Below are 15,699 nucleotides of genomic sequence, written 5' to 3' on the forward strand. Positions count from 1 at the left end.
AAATCACTTGTCTTTGCAATATTGATAATATCTGATATAAGGACAATCTCTGTGATCATTGTGAAAATGTTACTTGTGCTAGTTTGAGCCTTCACTCAGAAGACCTTTCACTCTTAATCATCTTGACTAAGCATATTTAGTTCATGTTATACTGTATACAAAGTTAATAAGACAGTATTATCTTTCAATTTTTTTAAGGAATAAATGCTTTCACAGTAAATACACATTTGCAGGCCTTAAGTTTTTTTTTAAATCACCTTGTACTAAAACAAGTTAAAGCTAAATCCCATTTAGAGCTAGTTTCTGGGTTGGGAAAAGGAATGATACTTATTTTATCAAAAAGATTTCCTGTTGATTTCAATATTACCTATAGATGAATAGCTTTTCGCCTCTTTTATTATCTCTTCAGATTACACATTTCTGACATCCGTGATAATAGATTATATCCCCTTAAGACTTAATGGTTACAAAAGACTGTCCTGTCATGTTATTTGTTCTCCTTAACAGCTTTGATGTAGGCATGCCTTGTCCCATTTTATAGATAATAATGACTTAGAGAAGCTAAATATATTAACTGATAATAGGTTTTCTCTCTATGTAGTAAGTTTTCTACTACATCACTCTGCCTTGTGAAACATCTTTTTATGAGGCAAAGAAATCATATGATCTCTATTAAAAGTGTGCCTGTGGGAAATTATTCAAATAAGTAATTGTAGTATCAATGGATTTTACTCATATCTTCCCTATTACCAATTTTACCTTGAATTTGAATTTTAACAAATATTTATTAGATATCCCCATTTCCTGGATTTCAGACCTGTAGGAGCAAGAGACAGTTTCTAATCTATCTAGTCATGCTATTTAGTGATGACACTTGGTCCAGGGAACATTTTGCAGCTCTTCTGAAGAGGATCTTTTACAGAATCTAGTGGAGGCAGTTGTATTTTGGCCATCTTCCTTTCCCAGGTTCTTAAGAACCTATGAACCTTTGTAAATTGGTGTCTTGCTACTTCTCAAAGCAGTTCATAAAACTCTTTCTGAAGCTTTTCAAAGAAGGTACTCTTAAACAGGATGAGAATCAAGGGAGGAGATGAAGAAGGTAAAATTTTTATAGAATTGCTTGAAGGTTGATTTTTGAAGGTCTTACTAAAAATGTATTTACATTTGCTGTATACATGTTTTTGATTGTTAAAATGAATCTTTATAGTTTAGAATATAAATAAAATTATCATGTCTAATTGTAGATGGAGTCTGCCCGCAAAGCATGGGAAAATTCTCCAAATGTGAGAGAAAAGGGATCACCAGCAACTTCCACAGCAACTCCTATTGCAAGTGGAGGCAGCAGTAGTGCCAGTGTACCAAGCACTGGAAATTACAACTCCTTCTCAAGTGCATCAATGCCTCCAATTCCTGTTGCATCTGTCACTCCTACAACTTCATTATCAGGTAGAAGATTCTTGTTTTCTTCTAAATTTTTTCACCTCGTTTTTGATCCTCCACATCAGGACTATCCAAAATACAGCCCACCTGTGGGGTTTTTTAATGCTTTAGTAAACAAAGCTGAACTACCACAGACCTCACACTAAAATAACGGATCAAAATATGTCTATTGTTTCAATTAAAACTTTTAAAAGGTTGGACAGCCCTGCTCTACATAATAAGAACAGGGATTGTTCTTTTTTTTTAAATATTTTATTTGTTTTCTAATTATATATGATAAGTTTCTTTTGTTTATGTAAGGTTTTGAATTTTACAATTTTTCCTCCACCCTCCCTTCCCTCGAAGCCCCCACAGAAGACAGTCTGATAATCTTTACATTGTTTCTATGCTATACATTGATTGAAATTGAATGTGTTGGGAGAGAAATCATATCCTTGAGGAGAAAATAAAATATTAGAGATGGAAAAGTTATGTAGTATATAAGAAACTTTTTTAAAAAATTGAAGGTAATAGACTTTGGTCTTTGTTTAAACTTCACAGTTCTTTCTCTGGATACAGAAGGTATTCTCCATCAGAGATATCCCAAAATTGCTCCCGATTGTTGCCCTGATGGAACAAGCAAGTCCATCACCCCCATGTTGCCATTAGGGTGTACACTGTTCTTCTGGATCTGCCCATCTCATTCAACATCAGTTGATGCAAATCCTTCCAGAATTCCCATCCCTCCTGGTTTCTAGCAGAACAATAGTGTTCCATCACATACATATCCCACAATTTGTTCAGCCATTCCCCAAATGATGAACTTTTCAAATTCTTTGCTACCACAAACAGGGCTGCTATGAATATTTTTGTGTAAGTGATATTTTTACCCTTTTGCATGATCTCTAAAGGGTATAGATGCAGTAATGGTATTGCTAGATCAAAGGGGGTGCACATTTATATTGCCTTTTGGGCATAATTCAAAATTCCTTTCCAGAAAGGTTGGATGAGTTCACTGCTCCACCAACAATGTATTATTGTCCCAGATTTCCCCCATCCCTTCCAACATTGAACATTGTTCTTTCTGGTCGTATTAGGGATCATGCTTGAAGATCCAATTGTTTGGCACAGTAATTATGATAGTATGCTTAAGATTTTTTTGTCTATTTTTCTTTGGTGTGAGTTGTAAATTTAATGAGAATTTTATAAATTAATCTTTCTGTAATTTTTCTGACACCTTATAGACTGACTACAGTAAGTGATAGTGCTGTGGATCTAAAATGAGCATTTAAACTAAAACTTTTAAGTTGACTAAGGTGACTGACACTGGTAGAGTTTCTTATCTGTGTAATGTAATCATCTAGGATCAGTTAAAATTACTAGAGCTCTTATATTAAACATAGGAAATTTATTTTTGCTGCCCTTTGACATTATCCATCTGAAGCTTTGTGTTTCAGCCAGAGATAAAGGGAACTGATTGAGCTATTGCCATCTGGCAAGTGACCATTAAACTGTGAGGAATATTCCTATGCTACCTACTAGTTATGGAATCTGAAACTCACTGTTAATTTTCTGCCGTGTGTGTGTGTGTGTGTGTGTGTGTGTGTAAAATATTTCACCTTTCAAATTGAAGTTTTATGATACCTTTCATTCAACAGGCACTTATTCAGTAAGTATGATGGTCATGTGGTAGTTGTCCCTATACCTTTAAAGTTTTTATTTCAGTGACACAGGCAAGATATGGATCTGAAAACTCCTTCAGTAATCACCAATTCTTGAAGGTTAATCACTTCAGAAATTTTTTCCCTGTGTTTAATTGACTCTTTCCAGTTCAATTAAAGAGTATTGTTTTCTATTTCCTATTGCTGATCCATGTAGAGAATTATGTGAAAAACTACTTCCCTTAGTTTATTCCTGGATAACTGTTTATGCCTTTTCCAGAGTTTGTGTTTTATGGGAAAATATCATTATAAAATATATCCTTAATCTGTGTTTCCTTTTTCCCCACTCCCTGTCCTAGGAGCTGGTACATATACTACCTCTTCTTTGAGTACTAAATCTACAACCACCTCAGACCCTCCCAACATCTGCAAAGTGAAGCCTCAGCAACTACAGACTAGCAGCCTTCCTTCTGCCAGTCATTTCTCCCAATTGAGCTGCATGCCTTCCCTTATCGCCCAGCAACAGCAGAGCCCACAAGTCTATGTGTCTCAGTCTGCTGCAGGTAATATTTATAGGATTGAATTTAATCAGAAAAGGTTTCTAAGATAATTATTTCCCTTCTAAAAAGGTTTATTCATTAAATGATGCCAGCTTTCTCAAATACCAAACTCTAGCTTACATGGATATGTGTTTATGTGTTTTCTATGTGCCAAGATAACAGGTTTCTAGCAACTGACCTCACTTATTATCAATTAAGCAAGGAATTCTAGACTCCCACTTTAAGTTTTATGGGCCACATGGAAGATGATAACATATTATTTCGTCATACATGCTCATTTGTACAGCTCATTTCATAATGCAGTAGGGTTGAAAAATCCAACTCTTTAAAGGTCTCAATATATTTTTTCCAAAGATTAATAATTATTAGTCATATTTTTGACTTGATATGACTGTATTTTTGACTATAGTCAAATCTTTCTATGTCTTGCTTATATCTTACTATATCATGCTATCTTATGCTTATAACCACTAATTGTGAGTCTTCAGTGCCCTGTGCTACTGTGTCTGCTACATAGTAGTTTCTGATAAATGCTTATTGATTTTTGTCCTGAAAGAACTAATGGTAGATTCAGACAACTTTTTTATAGTTATACTTTTTCATTTTATAAAAAAAAAATTAATTTGTAAATTTAGTTTTCATTACTTTATATTTTAAATTAACTTCCAAAAAACAATTCTGTCTATATTTTTCATCCCTATCATCAGAAATAATATCTTTATAAATCACTTAATGCTTATTGATTGTTCATTTACTAAAACTGAAATATAGTAGTCCTGACGGGTCTATCTTGACTTTTATGACCTTCAGCAAATTTACTTGTCTGTATTTCAATTCTTTCAGCAATAAAATGAGACTTAGGATAAGATAGTTTGACATTTTATAGAGGTTATGAAAGTATGTAAAAAAGCTTCAGAACTAATTATCTTATTCTTTTTCTGGGAACCTGCAGCACAAATCCCAGCTTTTTATATGGACACAAGTCACTTATTCAATACCCAGCATGCACGCTTGGCTCCAGCATCCTTGGCTCAGCAACAAGGATTTCAACCAGGACTTTCACAGGTAATTGGGAACGTATTTTGAGGTGTGTGTATATATATATATATACACACACACCTGTTTCACTTGGCTACATTCTGTACTTGGTAGCTAGCATTTTACTGTTTGACAAATCTGTTGTCTTTCTCTCATTGATTATTATAGTCTTAGAATAAATAAGTTTTACTTCATTCAATTCATGACCTCACTGATATCAGGACCCAAATGGATGAATTATTTATCCTTTCTGTGTGTTTCATACCTGTGTCCTCAAATCCACAATAGATAATCTTCTTTAGGTTTGTTTTTTGTTTTGTTTTGTTTTTAAATATTCTATACACTGGCTGCCTATTAATTAGCCCTTAAGTGTTGCTATAATTTTTTCAAAATAAAGAACATTGAGTCTATCAGGTGTTTTGTTTGTTTTGCTTACTTGCTCACCTCAAAGGCTTTGTGAAGATAGAAGTTCAGAAAAACAGTTGGAGTCTTAATTGTTTTGAATAGTTTTCTTTTGGATCATATCTGTGTTTGTAAAATTTTGTTCCAGTTTTTAAATGGAGATTGGTAATCTTTTATAATTTGATATTTTACAGACATTTGTTTTTATAAAACTTACTGATGTGCATTTTATTTTGTTTTTTAACTAAGCTGATTTTTCATTTCATGAAAGATTTTATTTTCATTTCATATTCCTATATTTGTGTGTATGTGCACCTGTGCATAAATGTAAATATTTCTGTTATTTCAGCCTACTTCAGTTCAGCAGATTCCAATTCCTATCTATGCACCCCTGCAAGGACAACATCAAGCCCAACTGAGTTTGGGAGCAGGACCTGCAGTTTCACAAGCTCAGGAATTATTTAATTCCCCCCTGCAACCATATAGGTAATTGTGTTTAAAATGACATTTAAAATACATTCTAATTATTTTAACTTCCTTAATCTTGATTTATAGTTTAAGAGTGTTTTTAGTTTCACAAAGTATTGATCTTAAAACAAGCCTGTGAAGTAGGTGGTGAAAGTATTATAAGGGAAAAGAGAGGCTCATTTCTGTGCTAATAGTTTCAGGGCCAAGATTCAGTGACCGTCTCTGAAGTCTGTCATTCTTTTTACTATGAATTATCTCCTGTTCTTTTAAATATTAGTCTTGACACTTACTGGATTACATGCTTTGTTTTTCCTAGATTTATTCATATTGGACAATGTACTCTTTTATGTAAAAATAGAGCTTATACCATTATATCAGTTGGATAAGTCTTACAAATGCCACACATTTGTAAAATTTGATAAGGAATCCTAATTATAAACTTACATTAAACTTAGTCATTTGATGAAATATCTTCATTCATATTATCATTGCTAATTGCTTAAATTTCTTGGTCTATCTTTTCAGGCTCATGGTTTGGAATGAATGTGTTGGTTTGATTATCACTACCCATGTTCTGGTCTTGGGGATACAAAGAAAAAAATTATCCTTGTATGCATCTAGATGAGTAAATTTAAGTGATGAAAGGGAGGGAAATAGCATTTGGATGTCAGAGGGAGATAGGGAATACATAATATCTGTTCTTTTCCACTATCCCCATTTCCCTTTTTTTTTTTAAATCATCTGTTGAGATAGTAATCCATTCAGGTTAAAAAGAAGAAATAATACTAATGCATACATTTTCCCTCCAATTACAGGTCTCAGCAAGCCTTTATGCAGAGCAGTCTGTCCCAGCCTTCACCTGTGGTTCTTTCTGGCACAACCTTACACAATTTTCCAGCAGTACAACACCAGGAACTTGCCAAGGCCCAATCAGGCATTGCCTTTCAACAGACTTCTAATGCTCAGCCCATTCCTATATTGTATGAGCATCAGCTGGGTCAAGCATCAGGGCTTGGAGGTTCCCAGTTAATTGATACACATCTGCTTCAGGTAAGAGAATGTGGTCAACATCATCTCTTGATTATTACCAGTCAAGATAAGCAATTTAATAAGCTCCTATGATGGGAACAGCTAGTGAAAACTTGCAAAGTTGTAAAATGGACTGGCTTATGAAAGGAACATTAAGAAGGCCAATGTCACTGGATATTAGAGGATTAAAAAGGGGGGGTAGAAAGGTGTAAAAAGACTAGAAAGAAGGAAGAAGCCAAGTTTCAAAGGTCTATAAAAAAACAGACTTTTAAATCCTCTGCTTTTATATTTGATCTGGGAGGTAATGGGAAGCCACTGAGTGAATATTTGGGAATGGTGGCATGGTCATTCTTTTTGAAAAGGTCAGGAAAGAGAAGAGATTGAGGAGGTGAGAACAATCAGAAGGGTTTTGCAGTATCCTAGGCGTGAGGTTATGGGGACCTGCACCAGGCTGGTGGCAGCGTAAAAAAGAGAAGAGGGTAAGGTAGAATCTGCAGGGTTTGGCAGTAGAATGAATGGGGTGATGAGAGACTTGTGGAGTCAAGGTTAATGCCTAGGTTGTGAGCCTTGTTGACTGGAGGATAGATTACTACCTTGGGTAGTAATAGGGACAGGGCTTTGTTGGACATCCGTGATAGTGGATATTACTTAAATGAAGGTAGAAGAGACTGAAGAGTTCAGATAGTTGCAGAAAGAACCAAAAAACAATTTATCACAAAAACCTAAAGCAAAGAGAAAAGCTAAGAGGGCTGGATCAATAGCATCAAATGCTATAGAGAGCTCAAGAAGAATGAGGATTGAGGGGGAAAAGGCCATTAGATTGGGCAAATAATGATAAATGGTAATTTTGGAGAGAGAGCAGTTTTCAGTTGATGATGAGGTTGAAAGCCAGGCTGCAAGGAGAGGAAGTTTAGGGATGAGGTAGCAATTGTAAATCAGCTTTTAATAAACATGTATAATTTAAGGTTATAATACTGTTGGGGTTTTTTAATTATCTTTTTACAGTTTTCTTCCCTAATTTGTTAAACCTCTCATTCTAGGCTAGAGCAAGTCTCACCCAGGCTTCCAATCTTTATTCTGGACAAGTACAACAGCCTGGTCAGAGCAGTTTCTATAATACTGCTCAGTCGCCCAGTGCTCTCCAGCAGGTAAACTATGGCATGGTAAATTTCCTCAATCTTCTTTTTATTTATTTTTTTCTTTTAATTTTTATGTATAAAAATAAGTTGGAAATATTAGAGCATGGTATAGTGTGTGGATAAGGAGGTTGCCACAAAATAGGCAGACATGGGCAGGTTAACCCTCTTAGTTTCAGGCAGCTCTCTAATGTTCTGGTAGAGAAGACAGCAGAGAGAGTTTCCTTATTGAGGATTTTCCTATACTAATGAAAACACAGCTCCAATCCCTATCCCTGGCTTTTATATTTGATCTGGGAGGTAATGGGAAGCCACTGGAGTTGAATGAATAGCTGGGAATAGTGGCATGGTCATTCTTTTTGAAAAAGCAGGAAAGAGAAGAGATTGAGGTGAGAACAATCAGAAGGGTCTTGCAGTATCCTAGGCATGAGGTTATGGGGACCTGTGGATGGAGAGCAGTTAGGAGGGTAATATGGTATATGTTACAATCTGTGTCCCTAGATTTGAGCAAATGTAGGATTAAGTACATTAACATTTTGCTGATGTTTTAAAATGGGAATAGAATGTCAAAATCAAACTTATGGAAAGGTCAGTGGAGACACACATACTGACACCATTGTACATTTTAAAAAGTGAGAGCATATATTGAAATCAAAATATTCATTAAACTATAACTCTCTGACATTGTTTATTAGCTTCCTGTTTAGAGGTTGGGGCCTCTGGGTAATCAGTGGGCACCAAGCTTGAAGTTAGGAAGACTCCTTCTTGAGTTCAGATCTGAACTCAGGCACTTAATTGCTCTGTGGCCCTTAACAAGTCATATTTATCCTGTTTGCCTGTTTTCTCATCTGTAGAGGGAAATGGCAAACCATTCCATTATCTTTACTAAGAAAACCTCAAATGAAGTCAGTCAGGCATAGCTAAAAACAACTGAATAATAACATTCATAAATACTTTTCTTGTCCTTCACATTAAATTCCGTTAGGAACAGATTTTCTATCTCTCAAAAAATGAAATTAATGATAGGATATGCTTGACAATTCTCATTGTTCTTGGTAATGTTTTATTCAATTCTGAAGATTTTCGCAAAGTTGAGATGAAATTCCTCTTCAAAAATCCTTGTATTATAAAAGCCAAATCTTGCAAAGAGAACTTGCTTTTTATTGAGATATCAGTATTGGGTCATCTTATTTTAATTGAAATAATAGATATCAGTATTGGGTCATCTTATTTTAATTGAAATAATTTTTCTTTTGATCTCTTTCTTCTCTGGATGATCATTGTGAGTAACTCAGTTTGGGCTTTTTTCTTCACATAAACCTGAAACCTCATTAACTTGCTACCTTACTTTTAGGTTCCGTGGGTTATTCAGTACAGATGGGGCAAGGTTATACAGTTCATTGCATTCATGGCCCCATGAAATTTTTCTTTTGTTTGTTTGGGGTTTTTTGGCAAGGCATATGGGGTTAAGTGGCTTGCCCAAGGCCACACAGCTAGGTAATTATTAAAGTGTCTGAGGCGGGATTTGAACTCAGGTACTCCTGACTCCAGTGCCTGTGCTCTATCCACTGTGCCCTATCCACTGCACCACCTAGCTGCCCCGAAATTTCTTGCATTTGAGGAACTTGAAGCAATTTATACATACTACCTAAGCTGGCTGCCACTTCATTACCAAATTTAGCCAGTTCATAAAAGTAATGAGGATATAAAAGCTTGCAAAAGACTTTGACCTTTTCGTGGTTAATGCAGAATTTGAACTCAGGAAAAAAAAACTATTTCTGAATCAATTAATAAATTATTATTTGTTATTATTTGAATGTAGATAGTTATGTTGGTTAAGGGAGTAGGTGAGGGGGGGAACTGTATAAAACATGTGGGCACATTGTTGAGTTGTCTCTTTTCTTGTTTTTCTCTCCTCCCACAGGTAACTGTACCTTTGCCAGCTTCACAACTTTCCTTGCCTAACTTTGGCTCTACTGGACAACCTCTAATTGCATTACCCCAGACTTTACAGCCCCCATTACAGCACACCCCACCACAAGCTCAGGCCCAAGGCCTGAGTAGACCCACACAAGTAAATCAGCCTTTCAGAGGATTAATTCCTGCAGGAACTCAGCATAGTATGATTGCAGCTACTGGAAAGGTGAGTGAAGAGAATAATTTATATTACTTATCCAGTAATTGTAGTGAGATAGACACCTGATAACTAGGGCTATAATTACTAAAGTTATTGTTTACTATATTCTAAATCTTTGTTCTGCAAAACAAATAGTCAGCTGTCTAATTTTGTTAATCTACCTTCATACAAGTAAATTCTTAATTATAATTTTTAAACTTTTTAGTTGAAGAAGCAAAGCACTTATCAACTTCTTGTTTAAAATCGTTTTTTATTTATCCATTGTGCCACCAGCTTTTTTCTTCATTACCAGTTAATTAAGTTTTTACATTATGCGTAAATTTTCTGGATTGAGTACATGAAGGTGTTCAGCATTGAATTAGGACAGGCTTTGATAGGTACAAATCTGTGCTTATAATTTGATTATGTGAAACCACCTTACAAAAGTTTATTATATTATACCTTTCTTACTTTTAGATTGATCTATCCAATAATGATTCATAAAATTTTACAGTTCTAAGGAACTGTGACTAAGTGAAAGAGGGATTTCTTTGGATTCCAGGGGCTAGTACTGTGATCTACAAGTCTCACTTCATATCTCAATCTGAGTTGTAAAATGAGCAAGTTTAGACCAAGTACTATAACCTCTAATATCCCTTCCAGCCCCGAGTCTCAATTTCCTACAAAAGGACTTTGAATAAAAATTACATGTAGATCTTGGAATTCCTATATGTTAAAGTTGGTTTCATTCTTGTCTTATTACCCAGATGTCAGAAATGGATCTGAAAGCTTTTGGAGGTGGCATTGATGTAAAGCCAGGTACTCCTCCAATTGGTGGCAGAAGTACCACACCAACTTCCAGTCCTTTCCGGTAAGTGAAATTTTTATACTTGCTTATAAAACCTAATTCCCTCCACTCCTTTCAGTGTTAATTACTATCAGTATTATATATCATTGCTATAATTCATTACACTATATTAGAGATATAAGTAGCTATAGAAAGATTAGATATTATGCTTCATTCTTACCTGAAAAAGATCTTGAAATTTAAATTTTTCATAAATTCATTGAATTGATATTGATTGATTCACAAAAAGTTCATCGCTATATAGAACGAAGTAAAACCAAGTTTGACTCTGGAGAAGACTTGAGAAGAATACCCATTTCTCCTTTGATTGCAGAAGTAGCCATTGTGGGTTTAGAGTATTGCTTATATGTAGACATAGCTGATGAATTAGTTGACTTTTTTTTTTTTAATGAACTGTTTTTTCCTCATCTCTTTGTTGGAAGGAATTACTTAATGGTAGAGAGGGGTATATTTGAAAATAAATGTGATTTTGAAAATAAGACACCAGTGAAACTTTTGTTAATTTCCGGTTGTGCATTTGATTAAAGACCCAGTGAAAATAAATCTGGTAAAAAAATTGACCAAAAATTTTGAACCATTTACTTGCTTTCAAAGTTACTTTAATAAGGACTAGGGATAGGGATAGAAATTAGGATTTCATTGATGTGAGGAGCTTCCTCTACCAATACGGATGGACTTGTATTGACTTAGAAAGCTATATATTATCATTACCAGTGTTTTATTGTATTTCTATTTGTTAAATATTTCCAGTCACATTTTAATCTTAGTCATTATCACACACTTGAGTTTGATAACTCAGGTCTATATTGTTGTATTGGGCCAAGAAAGAGTTTAAATGACTTGCCCTTAAGTGTCAGAGCCAGGTCAGTCTTATCCCTGACCCTGGAATAGACTCTTCAGTATGCTAGACTGGGAGGCCATTTCACTTGGATTTTTACACTTAAGTGTTTCAAATATAGCCTATCCCCATTCAGTGGCTCCTAGGTCACAAAATGGTATCAGGATGAAACAGAAATGTTTGTGACAAGAAATATTAAGTAGATAACCATCTCCATGGATATAAGTCTTGAATGTAATAATATCCATGTGGTTCTGGCTGTGTTATTTTAACCTTCCTGATCTTAAATTTCATCTCCTCAAAAATGGGAACACTATACTGCCAGCCTTACAGGGCAGCTGTGAACCTAAAAATGTTATATAAATGAGTGACTGTTGTGGGGTTATCTGCCCAGGGCAGATGCTGACTAACTGCTGATGGCTTCTTCCCAAGGGCCAGTTCCACAAGTCCCAACAGCCAGTCCAGCAAAATGAACAGCATCGTCTACCAGAAGCAGTTCCAGTCCGCAGCTGCAACTGTGAGAATGACACAGCCATTCCCTGCACAGTTCGCACCCCAGGTGGGCAGACACAGACAGGACTATTTCCTTCCACATTCTTGGACTTGCTAATCCTGCCTTGTGTTAACAGATTGAAAAGCCCAAACCTCGGAGGCAGTACAGTAGCTCCTCTTAACAGTGACATTTTCTGTAAATGTCAGTTGAGATCTTTTTTTTTTTTTTAGCAGTTGTGTATTCCTAAAAGGAAAAGGCTAAAAAAGCAGAGAACCGAGTCCTTGAAGATTACCCACACAGCTCTGACAGTATACTTCAGTCTGATATGTTGCTTCAGGAAAAGTTGAGTCCAAAAAGAAGGGTCCCAGTGCTTGGGGTTTTCAAAGATGTGCAGGTTTCTACTTGAAGATATTTGAATGTCTACACACACACACACACACACACACACACACACACACACGCGTGCGTGCGCACGTGCGGTTTGCTTGTCCTGGAGTATAACTGTCTTAACTAGGACAAGCTAAAATCAGATTATCCGTAGATTTGACTTCTGAGAGAGAGGATGGCATGGTCCCTAGAGGTGAAGAGCCCTTCCTTTATTTTCATATTGCATTCTTTCTAGGTGTATGCTGCACATCTCTTTACTAAAGGTGTTATCATCCATAATGTAACATCATTGTTTTTTCCCCTCTGGAGAATTTGCAGTAAGATGATAGAGCCCAGTGAAGCTCCATAGTGTGGCCTTGGCTCAAGTTAGGCTCTTCAGGCATGACATGTTTCATTTTGGCCCCTGTTGATGGAACAAACAGCCCACACACTTCCTTTCAGTGACACAGTGGGCACTAACTAGATTTACTCTGGGGTAAGCCAACTTGTGATCTAGTTGGCAATTTTTTTTTTTTAACAGTTCAATGTGTTATGTTTTGTTTTTTTCACTCAGATCCTCTCTCAGCCTAACCTGGTCCCTCCATTGGTAAGAGCCCCACATACTAACACCTTCCCAGCGCCTGTTCAGAGGCCACCAATGGCACTGGCCAGTCAGATGCCTCCTCCGATGACCACAGGCCTCATGAGCCACCCTCGTTTGCCACATTTGGCCAGGGGTCCTTGTGGATCACTATCTGGAGTCAGAGGTAATCAGGCCCAGGCTGCGTTGAAGGCTGAACAAGACATGAAGGTTAGTACAGTGTTAACAGCTGATAGGGCAAGATTGTGTCTCTTGAAACCATGTCTTAAGATGCCTTGGGACCCTTAATATAAATCCAGGCATTCCTTGTCTTAGTGAATTTACCCAAAACACGCTGCTTTTTCCCCCCCTTTTTTTTTTCTTCCATTGCAATTGCAATCGATAACAAACCAGCATTTTTACACCTGTGGCCAAGTAAATTGCCGATGAAATAAATTGAGGGAGATCTGAGGCTTTGAGGAAGAACAGAAAACTATTTGGGAGTTAGTAAGAAATCTCTAAAACCCCGGTGAATTTATGATGTCATTGATGTCCTGTCAGAATTCCATTTGGATAAAATAATTCTGCCTAATTCACTTTTCTTCCCTCCCTTCAGAAGGCTACAGCTTTTCTGCTAATTTCTGTTATATTGTTCCTATGCACTCCTCTGTATACATGTTCTCTCTTACACACACACACACACACACACACACACACACACACACACACGCAGCACAGAGTCTTGTTACAGAGTTGAATTACTTTTAGATAAAGAGAGCTTGGAAAGCACTTTGGGATCCTTCCATATGAAATACATTATAAAAAGACAAGATTTCTTAATAGAACAACGCCTAGGAGTCTGTGTGGGGACAGTTTAGGTTGAAATGATTGTGTTACTGGTCTGCTACCTCTACAGGCAGCAGAATCACAACTGTTACTAAGGAAGTAAAATCATCTGTTTTCCTTTGAAGATATGTTATATTCCTAGGAATTGCTAAATATGTGAGTTCTCTGAGTTTAAGATTTCTTAAAGGATTATCAACCTTTGTATTTTCCTGGAAAAGAATAAATGAAAAGCCTCCTTAAAGCAAATATGTTTGGATGAGAATCATAAACCTTTTTTGTAAAAGTATTAAAAGTAATATGGATAAGAATTCCTAAAATTTGAGCATAGGCATAAAAAGCCCTTCTTGTGATTGGTTTCTGCTTCTGCTGTTCAGTTCTCTTCAGTGAACGTGACCATCACTTCTTAATACTTTGGGGCTTTTGTGTAAATCACTTTGAAGGAACTTGGATGGTAGGTGTTTTTTAACTTACGGTATTGTGGGGGGTTTTAGCTACATATAAAACCAACCTGTCTTGGGATTTGATCCATTGGTATCATTTGTGGGTTAACGTAAGTATATTCTTTGGGCTACATTGCCAATGAGATTAAATTACCTGTTTTAGCAGCCCATTAAATGTGGTAGAACTTAGCAGAATTTAGTGGTTAAATACCAATTTCAGAGCGCTTTACTCCTTCATAAGAAAATGGTGGGAAAAGGACTTCTGCACCAAGGTATTTGATTCTCAGTGTTGTTGGGAAAGCCACAATATCAGTGCTTCCTTAGGGTCTCCTTACTGATAACTAGACATTTGAGTTTTTATTTGTGCTTTCAAATTTTCAAGTAGGAAAAAGAGAATCCCATTTGACCGTTTTTTTAAAAGAAGGACTCTTAGACAGGATCCTGAAAGGTGGTGCTTGATCTTCTCGATCTGGGTAATGGTTATACTTGGTTATGGATCTTTGTTTGTCTTTTGACAGCTTTTACACTGTTGCTGCCTTTTCAGCCTAGTTGTTTTTCCTTTTTTAAGGCAAAGCAGAGAGCAGAGGTTCTTCAGTCCACACAACGGTTCTTCTCTGAACAACAGCAGAGCAAACAGATAGGAGGCAAGGCACAGAAAGTGGACAGTGATTCAAACAAAACTCCTGAAACTTTGCCTGAGCCCCCTGGAGTTTGTCAGGAGAGAGTAGAGGACAAGCCTCCCCCTCCACCCAGCACAGCAGCCAAGCCTGTTAGAACCGGACCAATCAAACCCCAGGCCATCAAAACAGAAGAAACCAAATCCTAAAGGCTGTGGTTCATAGTTGGGGTTGGGGAGGGAGGTCTGGGGGTTTGGGGTGGGGGTGGAGGGTGGGGGTGGGGTGGAGAACGAGTTCAGCTAATGCCAGCAGGATTCCATAGCTGGGGGAAGGGAGAGGGTGAAGCGGTGGTTGTGACATTCTCCTGTCAGGGCATATCACACAGACAGCTGCAGCACCAGGGAAAGCTTAAGGCTCTGTAGGACCCAGCTGGAGTCCGGGCTGCACTGACAGCTGTGCATTTTTATAGTCAGGATGGAGATGCCCATGTATGAACAAGCACAGGCCTGTGTCCATCTAATGCAGAATCTTCACAGCCACCTGCCCTAGCAGAAGCACGAAGACAGAGCACAGCCGAGCAGAATGTGCCGTAAGCAGCGTCTTCCCAGCCTCTGAGCAGAGATGGTCTCTTACTGCTCCTTGATGCTCCTTGGCTGCTATTTCCGTTTTTAGAGGCTCTGTGTGTAAGAGCTGCAAATGGATGGTGCTGGGCAGAGGAGCCTCATTTCATATTATGGCAGCTTGCTATTGTTTTGTAACATGGAAGCTGAGTTAAATGAACACAATCAAAGGACAGTAACTGATCTTCTCCCTTCCCTTGAC

The 15,699-nt window shown here is 37.0% G+C and overlaps 1 protein-coding gene across 10 annotated transcripts in view; it reads left to right on the forward strand.

Moving 5' to 3' along the window:
* PRRC2C (proline rich coiled-coil 2C) overlaps nucleotides 1-15,121 on the forward strand; it is a 104,715-nt gene extending 89,594 nt beyond the window's left edge. For 4 of the 10 annotated variants that reach the window (XM_074222003.1, XM_074222007.1, XM_074222004.1 and 1 more), the window contains 11 exons: nucleotides 1,245-1,446; nucleotides 3,440-3,637; nucleotides 4,587-4,705; nucleotides 5,430-5,566; nucleotides 6,364-6,598; nucleotides 7,618-7,740; nucleotides 9,638-9,856; nucleotides 10,597-10,700; nucleotides 11,968-12,094; nucleotides 12,969-13,205; nucleotides 14,829-15,121. In XM_074222003.1, coding sequence (XP_074078104.1) covers nucleotides 1,245-1,446; nucleotides 3,440-3,637; nucleotides 4,587-4,705; nucleotides 5,430-5,566; nucleotides 6,364-6,598; nucleotides 7,618-7,740; nucleotides 9,638-9,856; nucleotides 10,597-10,700; nucleotides 11,968-12,094; nucleotides 12,969-13,205; nucleotides 14,829-15,086 — 1,959 coding nt within the window. In that variant the 3' untranslated portion in view covers nucleotides 15,087-15,121. The remainder of the gene's footprint in view (nucleotides 1-1,244; nucleotides 1,447-3,439; nucleotides 3,638-4,586; nucleotides 4,706-5,429; nucleotides 5,567-6,363; nucleotides 6,599-7,617; nucleotides 7,741-9,637; nucleotides 9,857-10,596; nucleotides 10,701-11,967; nucleotides 12,095-12,968; nucleotides 13,206-14,828) is intronic. The other 6 variants (XM_074222005.1, XM_074222011.1, XM_074222009.1 and 3 more) reach the window with 4 other exon arrangements.
* Nucleotides 15,122-15,699: the final 578 nt, after the last annotated feature.

The sequence above is a fragment of the Macrotis lagotis genome, chromosome 2, assembly GCF_037893015.1.
Source record: "Macrotis lagotis isolate mMagLag1 chromosome 2, bilby.v1.9.chrom.fasta, whole genome shotgun sequence".
In the NCBI taxonomy this organism is placed as follows: Eukaryota; Metazoa; Chordata; class Mammalia; order Peramelemorphia; family Peramelidae; genus Macrotis; species Macrotis lagotis.